The 18,059-nt window shown below is 44.5% G+C and overlaps 1 protein-coding gene across 1 annotated transcript in view; it reads left to right on the top strand.

Annotated features, from left to right (window-relative positions):
• Nucleotides 1-18,059, top strand: part of b4galt5 (UDP-Gal:betaGlcNAc beta 1,4- galactosyltransferase, polypeptide 5) — a 36,634-nt gene extending 18,575 nt beyond the window's left edge. The window contains exons 2-9 of the mRNA XM_084014547.1: nucleotides 7,299-7,418; nucleotides 7,891-8,004; nucleotides 8,375-8,502; nucleotides 9,667-9,783; nucleotides 9,950-10,137; nucleotides 10,220-10,342; nucleotides 11,438-11,539; nucleotides 12,895-18,059. Coding sequence (XP_083870673.1) covers nucleotides 7,299-7,418; nucleotides 7,891-8,004; nucleotides 8,375-8,502; nucleotides 9,667-9,783; nucleotides 9,950-10,137; nucleotides 10,220-10,342; nucleotides 11,438-11,539; nucleotides 12,895-13,042 — 1,040 coding nt within the window. The 3' untranslated portion in view covers nucleotides 13,043-18,059. The remainder of the gene's footprint in view (nucleotides 1-7,298; nucleotides 7,419-7,890; nucleotides 8,005-8,374; nucleotides 8,503-9,666; nucleotides 9,784-9,949; nucleotides 10,138-10,219; nucleotides 10,343-11,437; nucleotides 11,540-12,894) is intronic.

An 18,059-nucleotide genomic window follows, 5' to 3' on the forward strand; every position in this document is an offset into this window, starting at 1 on the left:
TTTGGCAGAACTGGCAACCAGGGTTACCAGTGAGTGTTGTTAGTTAATAATTGTTAGTGAACTCTGTGTGACAGTGATGAGCTTCACAAACACTCCCAAAGCAGCAACTTTATGCCTTTGCATATACGTGTCTATCGAGGTGTGCACAGAACGGCCCCCTGGGAAAGCATTACACATGCTGCTTACATAACCTGAAGTTACCCATGACAACAGGAAAGGCGGGGGAGGGGGGTCAGATAAAAGAAGACAAAGACCAGAAACAGTGACTGGGACAGGACACGGATGGCAGGACTACCAGTAAACGGCTGGACGTTTATAGGGATAGTCATCGCTGTCTCTCATGTGAATTCCTGGATATTTAATGCTACATGTTCTGGTCCCAGTAATATTAAAGTGTCCTGAAGTAGCATTCCACACGGCATTAAACGTCAGATGTTCAACTACGCTTTAAAGACGGCTGTAATTCAATACATTCAACAACAGCATCGAGCTATTTTCAACCATTTCTGACCATTTCAACGAAGTGTTGACTGATTATTATTTTGTTCATCAGATTTAGGTTGCATCCTGTGAAAATGAATGCATTTGTCCACAGTCTCAAATGACCTGTACGGAAGAAGTGGATTATCTGATTGGGTGCCAAAAAACCGCTGAAACATGGTCGTTATTTTGAAAGGCGTCAGTGATGGACGTTTGCATTTAGAGGAAAAGAGAAGTGAAATAATTCCCCTTTGAAGAGCAGCGCGGGTATCGGAAGAAAGCAAGATGAAGTTAATCAAGTGCTTCGTTTGACATAGTTTCTTCTCTTCCCGTCAACCTGAAACCAGCTGTGTAAGGAGGATGTATGACCTGTAGTTACCGAAAAAAATAGTGGCATCTCACATCATCACAACATCTACTCAGAAAATCTCATGTTTATCAGACAAACCAGAGGTTTCAGCCTCGCTGGAACGGCATCAGAGGAGTCGACGAACACTCACTTTTTATGTCAACATACTAAAATGAAGTAAGACTCTTCAAAGTGGGATAGTATTCCCGGAACATTGGCTCAGTATTTTGACTAAATACTTCCTGGCAGAGTGACTTGACCGAATACTTGGTTAAAATACTCAAATGAAATCTGTATGGAGTGTTGTATTTCAATAGAATGAGTCACACAACTGACACATGGTAAGAGGAAGTAGAAGTGGTTTTTGAATGCCTGTGTGTGTGTGTGTGTGTGTGTGTGTGTGTGTGTGTGTGTGTGTGTGTGTGTGTGTGCGTGTGTGTGTGGGTGGGTCTGTGTGCGTGTGTGTGTGTGTGTGTGTGTGTGTGTGTGTGTGTGTGTGTGTGTGTGTGTGTGTGTGTGTGTGTGTGTGTGTGTGTGTGTGGGGGTGTGTGTGTGTGCGTGTGTGTGTGTGTGTGTGTGTGTGTGTAAGGGCAAAGGTGGTTTTGTCTGGTTGACAGTGCGAACAAACAGGATGTGAGTTTAGTAAAAATGTGTCTGAGGGACAAATTAACTGGCATACACCCTCCAACACAGGAAAGGCATTGTAAAAAGACAGATTTAAAAAACAAAACACTTTTACTACGCATGCACCAGAGACCGATACCAGCATCAGGTATCGGTCCAGTACTCCACTCGTGTACTAAAACTACACAACAGCTCACGTCTGAGTATGAAGTCAGCAGTAACGTTAAAGCTGTGAATGTAGCAGTGAATTGTTTGCACGCTGTATTTGTCGGTGAATAAATGCTAGAATTCCCAAGACTGATTCCTGTGTCTTGGTTCGGCCCCGAAGCTAGCAACAAAAACAGAACTTTGACATCATTTCTAACGTTCCTATCATGTGTTTAATTTGCAAAATCCTTACTGTCGGAAAAATCGCTGATCATCGACTTCCCTGCTGCAAACTACGCTTTACTATCAGAAAAACTCAAACGTTACAGTCAGAGAGAAGAACCTTACACATGCTGTCAGTGTAGCATGAAAGCACTGTGGAATTAGCAAGGTAGCAAACCGCTAAATGATATGAGGATGCTTCAACCACACAGTGTTTTTTTCTGTAACCAGTGTTGCATGACAGATAGCTAAGCTGGTTAGCTTGCTAATTCCACCATGAATAAGCTGAGCATACATCTCTTTTTTTATTTAACCTGCTGCAGTGACGGCCAAGTTGGTTAGCAGAAGGCTAAACTATTAGCAACCTTTTCTCTCCACCTCTGAAATGCTTGGCCATCTCGAGCCTCAATCACAGGGTATCATATCAAACGTATGCTCTATTGATTCTGGCACCCGACAGCAGTGAGATGCTCTGGATGTGTAATTTTAGCTCACTACTCTGATGTTCCTTTGCTTTGCCTGCAGCAAACACTGAGGTGTAATCATGACATCGTCTGTGAAGATCTATTTATATTAGAAAACAAAGGCAGAGTGAGAAACTGACAAGACGAGCCTGAAATCTCTGACAAATCTTTAAATTCTCAATGTTGAGTTAATATTCCCTGTATAGCCTATATGTCTTTGCCCAGTGTGTGTGTGTGTGTGTGTGTGTGTGTGTGTATTGATCGACTACTACCAGTCTGAGGTTAGTTTCTGCATCACTTACAGAGGCTCAAAGGAGTTAATACCACGCTGGTGCCTTCAGGTGAGATCCAATGACAGTTTGAAAAGAACACACGTTTTATGTGCTTTTAAAAAATCAATTAAAAGATATCACGTTGATCAGCATCATGCCAATCCCAATCAGCCTCTATGGATCAATACACTCGGCTTACAGCGGTTGTTCCTGTTCAAAATGAGGGATTTGGTGCTAATTCTTTGAGTAATCGAGCGTTTAGAGTGTGTGAGTATTGAAATGAGCGAGTAAATCATGAAGAGTGGAACTGATAGTAGGCCTGCGGAAAATTGGAACAAAACTGATTTTTTGTGTAATATATACTGCGATATGAATATAATACGGGAATTTTGAGAGCTAAATTAAGATGCTCCAACTATAAACTGTTTTGTGTAAATGTAGTAAAAAAAGAAAAGTACTCAAACAACTAATGTAATGTATTCCCTGAGGGTGAGAGGGCGAGGGTGCTGCGGAGCTCCGGCTCGGGCCCGCCATCCACCTTTGACCTGATTTCCTAACACACACGTCCTCCGACAAACAGCCCTAACTGATCATGTCTTTAATTAATCTTTTACACGTCCAGCATTAATGGAGGAATGAGGATTTGCCCCCATAGTGCCCCACTTCCTGGGTGTCTTCATGCATGCGCCGGTCTGGCTGTAAAAATGACCCTTCCTGAGTGGCAGCTTTGAACCCTGAAAGCTATGAGTGTATGGCGTGGCCCGTGATGTGTGTGTGTGTGTGTGTGTGTGTGTGTGTGTGTGTGTGTGTGTGTGTGTGTGTGTGTGTGTGTGTGAGAGAGCAAGTAGAAAGTGTTTCTGCTGGGATTGGGGGGGGGGGGGGGGGGGGGGGGGGGAGAAAACAGCCTTTCAGCTGTTATCAGGGCGCTACCAGAACGGGACCGATCCCCTCCCACTGCTGAGCTATCAATGTGGAGTTAATTGCCTTTCAGAGGGAAAGCAGGGTGGGTAGTGTGTGTGTGTGTGTGTGTGTCTGTGCGTGTTTGCAGGTTTTTTCCTTTTTCAATTAACCTAAAGTTACAGTACACTCTGCTGCGGGGGAAGTGCCTGGAATCGTCCTGCAGCCTGCGATCCATCATTCCGATTATTTACTTAAACGAGAGGAACAAACGGACTTGACAGAAACTGATAGAAACCACATTACACAGAGACAGCAGTGCAGAGATGAAGAGGGAGATAGAGGGAAGGACAGATAAGTGGAAGGAGGGATGTAGAGAGAGGAAGGAGAGGAGGGCGGGGCTTGGCACGGGGACAGCGGGTTCTGTGAAGCGCCGTAGAGGACAAGGTCGTTCAAGGTCTTCCGTCACGCTTGGCGGGCTGCGGCGGGGGTTTCTGATGGGATGGGTTTACAGGGTTCCTTCTGGTCTGCATGTGGATGGTGTATGGCCTGTCATACTGCTGCGAGTGTGTGTGCATCCCCTCACAAGCGCTAATGGCCTCGTAGCCCACCACGTTAGCTTCCTCTGAACTCCCGTCTCTCGTGTCTAATTGCATTTGTCACAGTTTGCAGCCCTGAATACCCGGCACTGAGCGCGACTCGGGCTCCAGAGTAGCCTACACATTTGATGAGAGAGGAATTGTTCACCCACTGCTTTGTGTACAGTAGATCAGTGTTCCCGAGGGATGGGGGACAAACTTCATACAGCAAAGCATTGTGATGTTTTGCATGTCAGTGTTTTATCATGGCTTCATCTTTTATTATATAAACACATACATATTACACTTCTTAGTTGCAAGTGCTTTCTCAGGTTTTTCAACCCGGGTCCCGGGTTAAGACGGCGGGATCGGCCGGAAGTTTGTGTGATATGGACCGAGTTAGTCTTGTTCGCTAAAAAATGTGTTGACAAACTGCAAAACTTGCAGTTGCAATATGCGTTGAGATATGAAAACTTCATGTCACGGTTAGCATACGACATCCTCTGTCCCGGGACCCTCCATCCATTAATGATGAACTCCATTAAAAACAGGCTCTATTTTACACTTCTCTGCCATGATGGCGAGAAAGCTTTTTATTTTATATTTAAGATAACAATGGAAATAAATTCCTAGTGTTTTTGTTGCAATCCACAATAAAATCTCATGAATCCCATCCCTAGTCACCGATATACTCAACATATCGCAAAATGTTTAAAACTGTAATAAGATTGAATCGTGACTTTCATAGCGTTGGAAGGATCGTTGCTGGAAGGCTTTTGTTGTTGTGATTTTTTTTTAAGAGAACCAAAACTGTTGAGAAGACGAGAGCTGACACTGAGGCCACGTTTATACATAACATATTTAGAGAAATGAATATTTCCCCCTCCGTTTTCAAAAATAACATCGTGCACAACATTGTTTTCAAAAGTTGTCATTTACATCAAGCCGCATAAATCCGCCGTCGAGGGCCATTATACCGATGGGCGGCAGTGTAGGGAGGAGGATAAAGCCATGCAAGCCAATCAGAATCCTCAGAATCAACAACAACCAAGAACACCAGCGACTTCCTGTGACGCTTGAGAACCTAAAACCCTGTTTCTCCCCGTTGACACGACAACACATAACCGGCGTTATCGGAAATCTCCAGAAATATTTGTTTTCTGTGATAAAAACTGGGTTTTCATGTAAATTAAACCACAAAAATCAAACCGCATGGTATCTGCTTTTCCCTTTGCGTAAACGGGGCCTGGGGTTCTGGTCTGAAGTGGATCACATGCATAGATAATACCTCCGTATGTCTGGCAGGGAGGAGGAGATGCAAACATGTCAAAATATGTTGGTGCCTGCAGGACTGGATCAAACTCCAGAAGCCTCTCAGCGTTTTTCCATCATATGGCGCCTCAGCACGTGTGAGTGTGTGTGTGTGAGAGATTGTAGGTTTGCGTATGCATGTGTGTACGTGTCTGTGTTGATCCACTTCTACAGTGCCAGTCAACAGGATCCAGCCTGTGTTCTGATTTTATTAAACGGGGCAGATTCTCCCTGTAATATCTGCACGCTGCAGAAGCGAGATCATTGATTTCAGTTACCACTTAGCCACCAGTCTCTGATCCTGCAAGCCGGGCAGTTTGTATAAAACAAGACGAATGTGATGGAAACTGTAATACAATTACCGACGACGAATCCCATTGGCTGGAGGTCGAGCTCAGCAGTATTCCGCGGACACTTCCGTGGGATGTGGAATCATATCGGGATTGCTTTAAGATAAATGCTGATTGGATTAATGGTGAGATGTTGTGCAGTTGGATAGAGATTCACTGAGGCAGAGTTTGGCAGCATTGCACTGGCATGCTGCTGCAAATACAGGAGTCAATTATCCTGAAAGTTCCTCGGAGGAGTTCGTTCTCTTTTTTTACTGTTGCGAGATTCGTCCATGTCACTCTTCCAGTGAATGTCCTCATGAGAGTTCACACCAGTGTGGCCGTGCACGAGGTGAGCCAGTGGAACAGGTAACAACCACATCCCCCCTCTTCTGTGTTCCACTGTGTTGGGTGTTATTTAGGTCGGCCCACGCTGAGTGGAACCGCTGAGCCCCTCTGGTGACGTTTCCATAAGCAACTATCGTGCAAATCCACTCAGCTTCAAGAGATTTCAAACGCCATACATGGACATGGCGACGGTTTCACGTGTGACTGAGGAGGGCCGGTCATTGCTTGAGAACATTGCATGCTTAGTGGGCGGGTATCGTGGTCATTGTGGTGTTATGCAGATCTCACAGAGATACATTCAGAAACTCTGGTGCTTCCTCCTTACACCACACCTCTGCAGGCGGTTCCTAGCACTCAAACCACGACTAACTGCACTGCAGATTCAATTCAATTATATTTATAATGTCATATCACAACAGAAGTCATCTCAGGACCCTTAACACATTGAGCAGGACTAGAATACGCTCAAGATTTCCAGAGTCAATACAACTTCAAAGTCCCAACATCACCCAGGGGCGTTACAGCGACAGTGGCCAGAAAAACTGCCTTTATAGGCTTTCAGGCAGAAATCTCATGCAGCCTTGGGTTCCAACTGCATTTGGTGTTGGTAGTAGTACAGATAAAGACTGACAAGTCTAGTTCAGGCAAAGTGATGATGTTGAGATCATCACGAAACTGAAAGCAGGAACCAACCAATCATTTCTAAATCACTATCTCATCTTCTTAAGGAAGCTGAATCTTTCTCCCTTTCCTCCCCCGCCGTCGCAGACTAACATTCGAATAGTTGGCTTCTTTGGAATGAAAGCCCCTTGCTGTGCGGCAGCAAACCCCCCGCATTTAGTCACCGTGGCAGATAATCACTTTGGGCCACATCAGGTGGAAGAGTGCTTACAATGGGGCGGTTTCTCTGTCTCCAGCATGGCCATTGTTCTGGATTGTTTTCTCAACGAAGAGGAGGAATGAAAGGAGGATAATGTTAAGCATTTGGTGAAGATGCAGCACCAAGTAGTATTGGATCTAAAAAAAAAAGAATGTTCTTGGATTTAATGTGTGATTGGGACACATGCAGCTTTCATGGGCGACCAAATGAAGTACTCGGTAAAACAAGTCGCCAAACAAAAACAAAAACAGTAATAAATTGCAATAAATGGTTTCGCAAAATGTTTAAAGATCATGACTCATTTTACAAATGTCTCCCCCAGTGTGCTGGGTGGAAACACGGCTGTCTATGGAAGCCACGGATACAATGGTTTAACTCGGTCCCCGTCTGTCCACAGTGAACGAGTATGTGTTCATGGTCCAGGCCAGAGGGATCCAGATCAGAGAGAACGTGAAGAACATCGGGGCTCAGGTCATCGAGCAGGTGGTGAGAGGAGCGTACAGCGTCAACGGCACAGGTAAAAGCATGCACACTGATGCTATGTGGACATGAATACAGTTTCCAGCCTGGTGAAAGAATGGAAGTAACGGAGCTGAGAAGTAAATGTGTTGGATGGGATATTGTCCCAGAAATCACTGGGATAAGCAATATTAAAGATGCACCGAACTAAATGTTCTTGGCCAATAGGATTATTATTTAATTTTGCTTTGTAAAAAAAAATTTTTAAAATACACATACGTTGCTTAAAGCTCTTCTTCGGTGAAACAGCTATTTTATATCAAAGTGAAAGCATCTCCTTCAAACTGTTTCTTCCAATACTCATTTTTACTGAGTAGAGCTTGAAGGCATCATAATGTAACTCAATGGAGCCTTATGTTAGCTGCTCGCTCCATTATAAGCTAGGGAGAGAACAAACAACCAGACGAGTGATGTTGACACTCGTGTGTGTGTGTGTGTGTGTGTGTGTGTGTGTGTGTGTGTGTTTCCAGATTATGCCTATGACTTCAATGTGAGTGAGAGTGATGCTCCTCCCACCACGTACCTGCCCGAGGGCTTCACCTACCTCCCCTCTGAGGTTTGCCCTGAAAGGCTGCTCCCCCTGAGTGAGTACCGTCTTACAGACTTTTGACTGAATGATTTTCCCTGAGCTGCTGATTCTCTAATCACCAAATGAGAACAAATGCCTCTCATTCCCCTCAGTTGACCTTTACACAAACAGTTGCTCTTCAGCTTCTCCTGGCCTTGTAGAATGCAGCATTATCTGTGCTCCTGGACATATTTGTTCCAATAGTGGCACAGCTTTACTATCAATGCCTCATAAACATTTTCCTCGTCTTATTCCTTCCCCTCATTCCTCACTCTACGGTTTCATCATATTCTTATGCACGTATTGGTCCTCCCTCCCTCCCTTTAATCCTCACTCTCATTGCTTTTTCTGACTCGTACAATCTGCCTCTTCTTCCACACACACAGAGGGCAAGTTGGAGGTGAATATGAGCGAGGTGTCTTTGGAGGATGTGGAGAGGTTGTTGCTGGACGGAGAGCGTAACGTTGCCCCAACAGGCTACTGGAAGCCCAAAGACTGTTTACCTCGCTGGAAGGTAAGTGTGGATGTGACAAAAGGAACCTTAAAGCTATGGTCTATGATTTGGAATAAAAATAAATCCATTCAGTCTATCAGCCGTAGGCCTGCATAGAAATTGACCAATGGGAGCCATTGCTCCGGAAGGCTCCCATCGTACCCTCCATCCAATCCCCTGGTCTCCCCTGCTCCTCGTCATCCCGCCTCGTCGAATCGTGGAACACTGAGGGGAGGGGTTTGGTTGGGGGGGCAAGAGGCTCAACGGATTTTCAGAATGAAGACCATAGCTTTAAAGCAGATGCACGAGGGGGTCACTTCATTTGTTTGTATGAAAATGATCTCCAGCTGTGGGAGATTTCTGAGACATGCACTCGCATCAAAAGGCCTAGTGGAACATGTTTACAGCGCTCACGGTCCGGTCACACAGCACACCACGCCGCTAGATCTGCAGCTCTGTGCAGCTCTGTGCAGCTCTGTGCAGCTCTGTGCAGCTCTGTGCAGCTCTGTGCAGATCAGGACGATGTGGTCGTTGTGGCTAAACGAGCACACGTTCAGTCGTACGAATTACAAGAAGCGACTGAATTGAGTTTGCAGTTTGAACCAGCCTCCTCTCTCCTCCCTACGATGTGCTCAACAGAGCGATGTTGTCTGCCATCTGTGCGTCTGTCTCACATTCATTTGCCCCGAGGGACTGTGAATGTTCTGACAACCAAAAATCTCTCCTTCTCCCGATCCCAGTCTCTCTCTCTCGTTAGACTGCAATATCTCTCTCATCTACCTCTATTGTTTCTCTCTGAGCCTCTCATTGTTTTCCATTTCCCTCGCTTTTGATGCTTCCTGTGGCAGTTCGCCTTATTGTTGAGCTTCAAATGAGGACGCTCACAGCCACCACTCCATAGGGACGAATGAACACATTTTATAGACGCTGCCACTCTTTGGCCATGAGTGTGTGTTCACATGCCATCGCATACAAAGTCAGTGCAAAGATGCAAATAGGTGCAAATCCACATCGGGGCGGCGTGAATGACGCAGTGTGAAACTCGAGCGAAAACTTTGCATGACGCGACAGCCTATCAGCGTTGAGATCCTCCTGCTGTTGTCACTGACATTGTTGGTGTCTACATGGAGGTAAACGTGTGCATCACTTCATGTGTTGAGCTCTAATCCAGTTTGTGTCCTTTAGGTGGCGATCCTAGTCCCGTTCAGGAACCGACACGAACACTTGCCCATTCTCCTGAGACACCTGGTCCCGGTGCTGAAAAGACAAAGACTCCAGTTTGCCTTTTATTTCATAGAGCAGGTATGCACACACCTATTCACAGTCGCTGGCAGGGACTGAACAATAGCAGGAAATGAGTCTCCTCCCAGGCGGTGATGTTGTGGGTGAAATGATTGAACAAAACAAACTTTTTCTAGCATAACAAGCTACAAAAATAGTCTCCCTTTTTTTCTTTTTCTTTTCTTAGGACGGCACCGAGCCGTTCAACCGAGCCATGTTGTTCAACGTGGGCTACAAGGAGGCTATGAAGGACCTGGACTGGGACTGTCTGGTGTTCCACGACGTGGACCACCTCATGGAGAACGACAGAAACTACTACGGCTGCACAGACATGCCGCGACACTTTGCAGTCAAACTCGACAAGTACTCCTACATGTGAGTCCTGATTCTGTCTCCGTGTACTGTAAATGCATTCCTCGCTCAGTATGAGTCTAATACGTGAAATTATGTCTCCAAGGCTTCCGTATAATGAGTTCTTCGGCGGTGTCAGTGGCCTGACGGTGAAGCAGTTCAAAAAGATTAATGGATTTCCTAATGCATTCTGGGGCTGGGGAGGAGAGGACGATGACCTCTGGAACAGGTGAGGGGAACACAGCGCTGCAGCAGGAGGCTGCTCGGGTCAGTTGGCACATAGCCGGGCTTTTCCCTCCATTTGTCTTTGTTGTCCCTCCCTCCGCCTACACAATTCACAGGCAGCTTCTCTCTGCTGGCCACCAGGGGGCGACTCCTCTCTGGTTGTATAGAAGTCTATGAGAAAATGGTCCTGCTTCTCTGTCTTCTCTCTGCTGGCCACCAGGGGGCAACTCCTCTCTGGTTGTATAGAAGTCTATGAGAAAATGGTCCTACTTCTCTCTGCTGGCCACCAGGGGGCGACTCCTCTCTGGTTGTATAGAAGTCTATGAGAAAATGGTCCTACTTCTCTCTGCTGGCCACCAGGGGGCGACTCCTCTCTGGTTGTATAGAAGTCTATGAGAAAATGGTCCTACTTCTCTCTGCTGGCCACCAGGGGGCGACTCCTCTCTGGTTGTATAGAAGTCTATGAGAAAATGGTCCTACTTCTCTCTGCTGGCCACCAGGGGGCGACTCCTCTCTGGTTGTATAGAAGTCTATGAGAAAATGGTCCTACTTCTCTCTTGATGTATTACCTCAGTAAACATTGTAAACATGAGTTTATGGTCTCAATCTCTAGTTTCAAGTCTTCTTCAATCCAGCATGATGTTCACTTAGTAAATATGGTAAATTTAGAGTCAAATAGACGATGAAGCAGGATATGCTTTAGGGGGCGGGGCTTACCTGCTGATTGACAGGTTATTCTAGTAGTAATTTGTTAATTTTACATCTGCTTTTATTGGCCAGCGTATAAATACATCTGTGTTAGGCTAATATCGGCATCTCACGTAAACTGGGATGTAGCTGTTTGGCGGAGACACACAACTGCGAGGCGGCACATCCCAGTTTCTAAATGTAACGATCCCTTTTGTGTGCAGTTATTGTAAAGCCTTTGCCTCTTGTATTTCTATGTCCATATCATGTGACTCACAGTGTCTATATGCTAGTATGGCTGTCGGAGTATCAAGTTATTAATGCTTTTGTGAATATATGACAATGGAAGTCATCACTGCGATGCCTGTGCTGTGTGCCCGCTGGATTCATGAGCATTAATGTGTTTGTGTAGGGTGCGGTTTGCCAATTACAGTGTAAGCAGACCACACGGAGACCAGGGCCGCTACATGTCCATTCCACATCACCACCGCGGGGAAGTCCAGTTCCTAGGGAGGTTCGTGTCCACACACACACACACACACACACACACACACACACACACACACACACACACACCCCACTTACAAGAGGAAGCTGATGATTCGATCATCTGAACGAGGCTTATGCTCATGTGGTGTAAGCCAGTCACATGCAAAACCAGAGCAGCGACTTTGGGAGAATTTCAACTATTTTAAAGACTTTGCATGTGATTTGCTTGTATGCTCCAGGGCTGAATTCCTATCAGGTGCTTTCCACTCACACTCAATTACTCAATCACTAAGAGCCCAAGGAGTAAGTGTTTCTTCTATTTGTTAATTCTTAAAAAAATAAACTCATAAAACTTCAAATAGTACACATTATAAATTATTTCTCCAAAATAAACACGACTTTGTACAAAATATTTGAGATATTGTCATGATTCATGTAAAACTGGAAACGTTACAACTTTTTTCTTTCCCTTTTCTTTTCAAACGCACCTTCTCCACCCGCCTAGACTTGAGATACACCACCTGGGTGTTAAAAAGTAAATAAAAAGAAAGAAAGAAAAATAGCCATAGCAAGGCAATAACATCATATTCTAAACAATTCTAAAAAGCAGTTTACACGTATTGTTATCATGACTAATCCTATGTATTCATGCGAATAACACTGCTGATGGATCAGCCTCATGGAAAAATAAATATACAACCATCACTTTATGTCTAAAAGGGACAATTCTACGGTCTAATAACAACCTGTAACCTGTTCTACGACATCATCTCATTGTTATTATGCCAAGGTGGTGTTAGTGTCAGTTGTCTGGCATTGCAATATGAAAAAAAACGCATCAATCTGGTGCACTTTGAGAGCAATTATGAGGCAAGATAAGCAATTTTGTGCTCTAGTAAGTGATTTAATCATAATCACATTGGACGTATGGAAACACACTTTTTAGCGTCTCCCTGCATGAATAAAGAATAAATACATTTAGAAATGTATTTTTTTGTATCATTTCTCACTTCCCTTCCATGATAAAGAGCTACACAGCGTTTTCAAGTCACTTGTGACGATATTTACTATTATCCTGATAATTCACCACGATCCACTTACATATGCATAAACACATAAGATATGCAGGAAATACGCCAGCCAGCAGCAGGGAGAGGATCCTCCCACAGCGAGCAGCCGTCTCTGACCCCAAGGTGTAAAAATATACACAGTGCTTTATGAACCGGGCGGCCTACATAGACGGTAACTCATGGGAAAAAACGAGAAGCGTTTTCCTTTCATATGAAGTTCTGCAATGTTGATGAAAGGATATCCACCATGCTGCCCTGCTGCCCACCTCGCCCCTCTCCTCACTCATGCTTCATTTGTTTGTCCCTGCAGGTACAGTCTACTACGCCACTCGAAGGAGAGACAGAAAGTGGACGGTCTTAACAACCTGAACTACTCCCCCCTAGTGTCCAGGAGGCCTCTCTACACCAACATCACAGTCCGCCTGAGCAGAGAGCTCGCACCCGTGGCCGACTACTGACGTGGGAACAGCTGAACTGCAAACAAACAGAAGAACACCCTGGGAATCAAAGTCCTCCGGGACGTCAGCCATATCTCACCAGTTGCAGCACCGCTTAGGACTTTTCAGTTCGTCGATTCTTTTGCTTTATTTCTTTGGTTTGTATGCAAAAACAAAAACAACAAAAACAAAGACTCAAATAAGTATGTTGGATAAATCATAAGAAATTATGGATAAATGCTGCACTTGCTTGTGCCACAGTCCATCACTCCTCTCATCTGGGCTTATCTACTCTTCGGTCTCCACATGCCTTTTTGCACCATTTTGGCCTTCAGCATCCATTCATTCATTTTCTTACTCAGTCAACGATTAGCTCACTTAGCTCTCAGCCCGACACTATCGTGCTTGTTTATTCAAATAGGCCACACACACACACACACACACACACACACACACACACACACACACACACACACACACACACACACACACACACACACACACACACGGTTTGACTTACACATGCTGACCTGGTCCCTGAGGCTTTGATTTAGTTTTTTTCTTCGTCACTTTTTTTTTGACACTTTGCTCTTGCACTTCTCATTTACATAAATGCAGTAAGCATGTGAAAACATTTGCATGCAAGCCCGAGTGGACTCTTTGCAGCTGGTTCTGCAGGAAGGCTTTGCCAAATCTACGAGCTAGGAGCGCAACGAGAAAATGACATGGAGTGAGTGTTTTCAGTCACATGACACTGTACGTGAAATAGTCTATCCTTACTCTAGAGAATAGTAATACCTTAAAACATCTCTCACCAACTACGTCGTAGTCCTGTGAACGTACCATTTAAAAAAGGAAAAAAAGACTGTGATGTTTGTGTTTTGCGTAGTTGCGTCGGATGTTCTGCGAGCGGCTGCGTGTCAGAGAGCGACGCTCTCCTGTTAGCAATAAGCTGTGATATCAGACAGCAGAACTTGAGACCCGACTTCCTCACTATACAGATGCAATAGCGCGGGTGCTAGCACGCCCTTAATGGACGAAGGAAAGGGAGTGACAGTGTATGCAAACTTCACATTCAACACACCTTTGCCTAAGCAAACACGCCGCCCGTTTCAGAAGCTGTGTGTGTGTGTGTGTGTGTGTGTGTGTGTGTGTGTGTGTGTGTGTGTGTGTGTGTGTGTGTGTGTGTGTAAGTGAGGGAGAGCTATGCAAATGGCCTGTATGTATCCTGTTGTCAGTGTAAGGTCTTCAGGAGACTTCACCCCTGAATCTGTGACCACGCAAGTCCAGGCCAGATAAACAGTCAGCGTTTTATTTTTAGATCCCACGTCCTTAATGTTTACTCATGTTCTTTTTCTCCGCCATGTCGAGAATACTTGATTGCTGTCACTTGTGTTTACAGAAGCGTTGTTGTTTTTATTTTACAGATCATCTAGTCTCTGTTATACCGGTTTTAACTGACTTTCTCTAGACGAGGACAGGGGCGAAAAGCAGATCTGAATGCTTCATTTTAGGCTTTTTTTTTTTTTTTTTAGCTCCTGTCCGCTCAGTTTGCTTGCGTGAATCAAACTTCAAGCCGTTATAGACCCTTTTACAGTTGGTAGACAACGATGATGACATGCACAGTTTGGCAACGGAAGCAGGAGTGAGTGCTACAGCTTGTCGAGCTATGTAAGAACATCATAATCATCATAAACACAATCACCAAAGAGTGCTATAAGTTAGCGGGTAGAACACGGCCAGCCGGTTATGTAAACAGAGAAGCTCTGATAACAACACACACAGAGGGAGAGTGGCTTCATTCTCTGCTCAGGTAGACATAACTCCACTATATCTATACATAGACGATAGTTTGCTGCTGTATTAATACTCTGAACGTCAAATACAGCTCCTTTAACGGGCGACCGTGTCACCTGGTGACCCTCCGCCGATCACGTCCGTTGTTACTTGTAGTGACGGCAGCTGTCGAAATCCTCATCGGGACACGAAGGCGTCATCGTGAAAGTCAACGTTAAATACATCCGTGTTTATGATCTACGCCAACCATTTACTGAAGTTACGACGAGCAACCACAGACGCATCGGGCTGAAAGTCACCAGTTGACACGGGCACTCGTTAATCTGAAACACCTGTTGCTCTGAAGCGGTCGTGATCCCGTCTGGATCCTCAATTTGAACTTGAGTCGCAGACGTTTTAATGCCGTTTACAGTTTTTACTCAACGTTAAAACTAAACGCAAAGCTGAACGCCAGTTCCGTTGCCAACATGCATATTTTTGATGACGTCGGCTGTAAAAGTGCCAATTTCCTGGTTAGGTGGCATGCAGCCTCACACTGTGCACCGACGCAGACTGACGGCTCTCAGTTTCTCAAATGTCCGTTTCTCTGATTTGTGTTGATTTGGAAATCTATTTCCAACACGGTAAAACGTAGTTCCTTTAAAAAACAACATACAGACACTGTCGTCACTGTTTGTCATGCAGCTACTTCATTTCACACAAATCGCCTTGTATGCATTTCTTAAGATGCATCCTTTGGGGGGTCGCGGGGTTAAATGTTGTGTTTCCCACAATGAAATAAGAAGCAAAGAGGCTGGACCTCATTTATTTATTTGATCTTTGATGGTTTATGTTCTGTAATTTGTTTTTTTTGCAGTGGATGTGATGAGGTAGTAGACGACATACGACAGACTGTGTTAGATGCACTGAAACTTGTAGTTGTGTGTATTTATGTGGGGTTGTGAGGTTCGGGTCTGTGTAAAAGGGGGGAGGGGGGTTCCATTTAATTTAGATATGGAATGAGCTGGTTTTGATGGGAAAGGCGTACGACCCGTAGCCTGGTGTGTATTAATCTGCTGAACAGACACGTTGGAGGAGGCCATTTTGTGTGACGACCACAGGAAGAGCACGACCGCTGCACAGACCGCTACTGTCTTTCACCGGGCGCCTCCTTTTTATGTTTTCTACTAATTGATAATCAATGGTGCTGACCTTCCAGAGCTCCCTCAGAGGGAGTCTACGTGCTGACTGGAGCGTCATAAAGGCTGGTATCGACAGGAAAAACATCCATCCCACCCGCACACAAGTGCCGTGCACATCCAGCGTTGTTTTTTTTACGTCATGCATTTGTAAACCTGCTGCCTTTTACATCCTGTAGATCATTTTTTTTGTTGTTGCTCCGGTTTCGTCAAGCAGAAGCATGCGTTAACCTCCGAGCCAATCAGACAGGAGGCGCCCGGTGGGAGGCATGGACAGTAGCAGCGTTCGTGGTGCGTTTTCTTTTCCGTGTGTTTGAGTGAAATGGCGGGAAAAACCTTTTCACAGGTCTAACTGTCCTCCATCTCTTTGAGGTGTTTTTTGTTGTTTTGTTTTGTTGTGGTTTTCCAGCACTGATTTGAAAATGATTTATAGTGATCTGGTTGCAAACAACTCACAGGTTCTCTGTTTTTTTTTTTTTTTTTTTTGACACTTACATGATACACTGTATGTTCTCTGTTTATTTTTTCCATTGCTTTAAATTAGAAGCTAGTTGGACTTATAGCAAAAGCCAAGTGGTTTTAGTGTAACTGTTCAGGGGAAGAATCAGCCCTCTCCACATGAAGAGGCCCTCTGGACGACGTAGACGCTCTGATGCTGCGTTCACACCCAACGTGAAGCAAAGATGTTACAAACAATCCCGTGGTTTACATTTGGTGTGAACTCTGCATTAGAGTCAGTATTAGGCTCTTTGCTCCACGACGTAGGTGGAGCAGCTTCATGAGCCAACAGCATAATCAACACGATGGGTTTCTGACTACTAGACAGCTTTGTCTGCTCGTGAAGCACCAGGGGCAGATCCCTCAGCGCTCTCTTGCTTCTTTATTTAAAAAAAAACAGGAAATGTATTGTTTTCAGTTTGTGATAAGAGCATGCTGGCTATATATATATATATATATATATATATATACACATATAGTATATGGACTATATGCTGTAGACGGTCTAGACCCAGACCCAGACTGAGCCTGCTGCTCACTAAAGAGGCTTCACCTGCTCTGATCCATTCTGTACCAGTTTAAATGAAGGGACCATTCTTTGGGCATCTGACAAGACTGGCAGCCTTAAAGCTTTTTAATTTATTGCAGTGTTTTTTTCACACGTTTTTTTATATCTATATATATACAAGCAACAATATTTAAATTAAAAAGAAACAGTGCATATCAAGAAAACGATCATTGTAAATATAGTTGTGTGTAGTGTTTTAGAAATTCTATACGGTCTTAAATCACTACAGATGCTAGCATAAAGAACAAGGCTTTGGATGGATTTGGTTTGGGGGGGGTGGGGGGTGGGGGTGGGGGTTATCCGGTGCCATTTTAAGTGCTAGTGAAGCTTACAACAGCCACATCAATGTTTTTACATCATACTTTTTGTTGTTCTTTTTTTATTAATTACAAATATCCCATGAATTTAAATTCCTCGGAGCTACTCTGCGTTGCGGAGGCCTCCCTTTACTTGACGTGGCGTAGCGGTGGGGCAGGCGTCTCACGGCAGATGTTGGCATCGCTCTGCCGATGACGTCGGCTTGTTTCTGTGTGCGATGTCTCTTTGGTAGCGACAGCAGCCGGCGGTGACGTGGAGGTCAGAGAGAAGCACTGCAGGCGAGCGAGGCGGCAGCCAAAAAACACCATATGCTTACAATGCAATGAAACACTGGCACCCAAACCAGCGACACAATCCTCCCGCTAAAAAGACATCTACAGACTATTTTTTTTGTATGAAAGCTAACTATTTAAAAAATAAATAAAAAAGGATACAGATTGCTAAATTTAAAATATATATATATATATCTATATCTTCTCTCTGATTGTAAGGAGAGCTATTCTCCTTGAATTGAAGCCATTTGAAGCCACTTGTCAAAACTTGATGTCAGCCTTATGTGGATCTGTTTGTGTATCGGCATATTATCTTTTGATTATTGAAATTTGTATGATGGAGATTTTCTTTTATACCATCATTGTTATTGTCAAAGTACACCAATAAAATGAAACTTGTAAAGATA

Source organism: Eutrigla gurnardus, assembly GCF_963514095.1.
Source record: "Eutrigla gurnardus genome assembly, chromosome: 8".
Classification (NCBI taxonomy): Eukaryota; Metazoa; Chordata; class Actinopteri; order Perciformes; family Triglidae; genus Eutrigla; species Eutrigla gurnardus.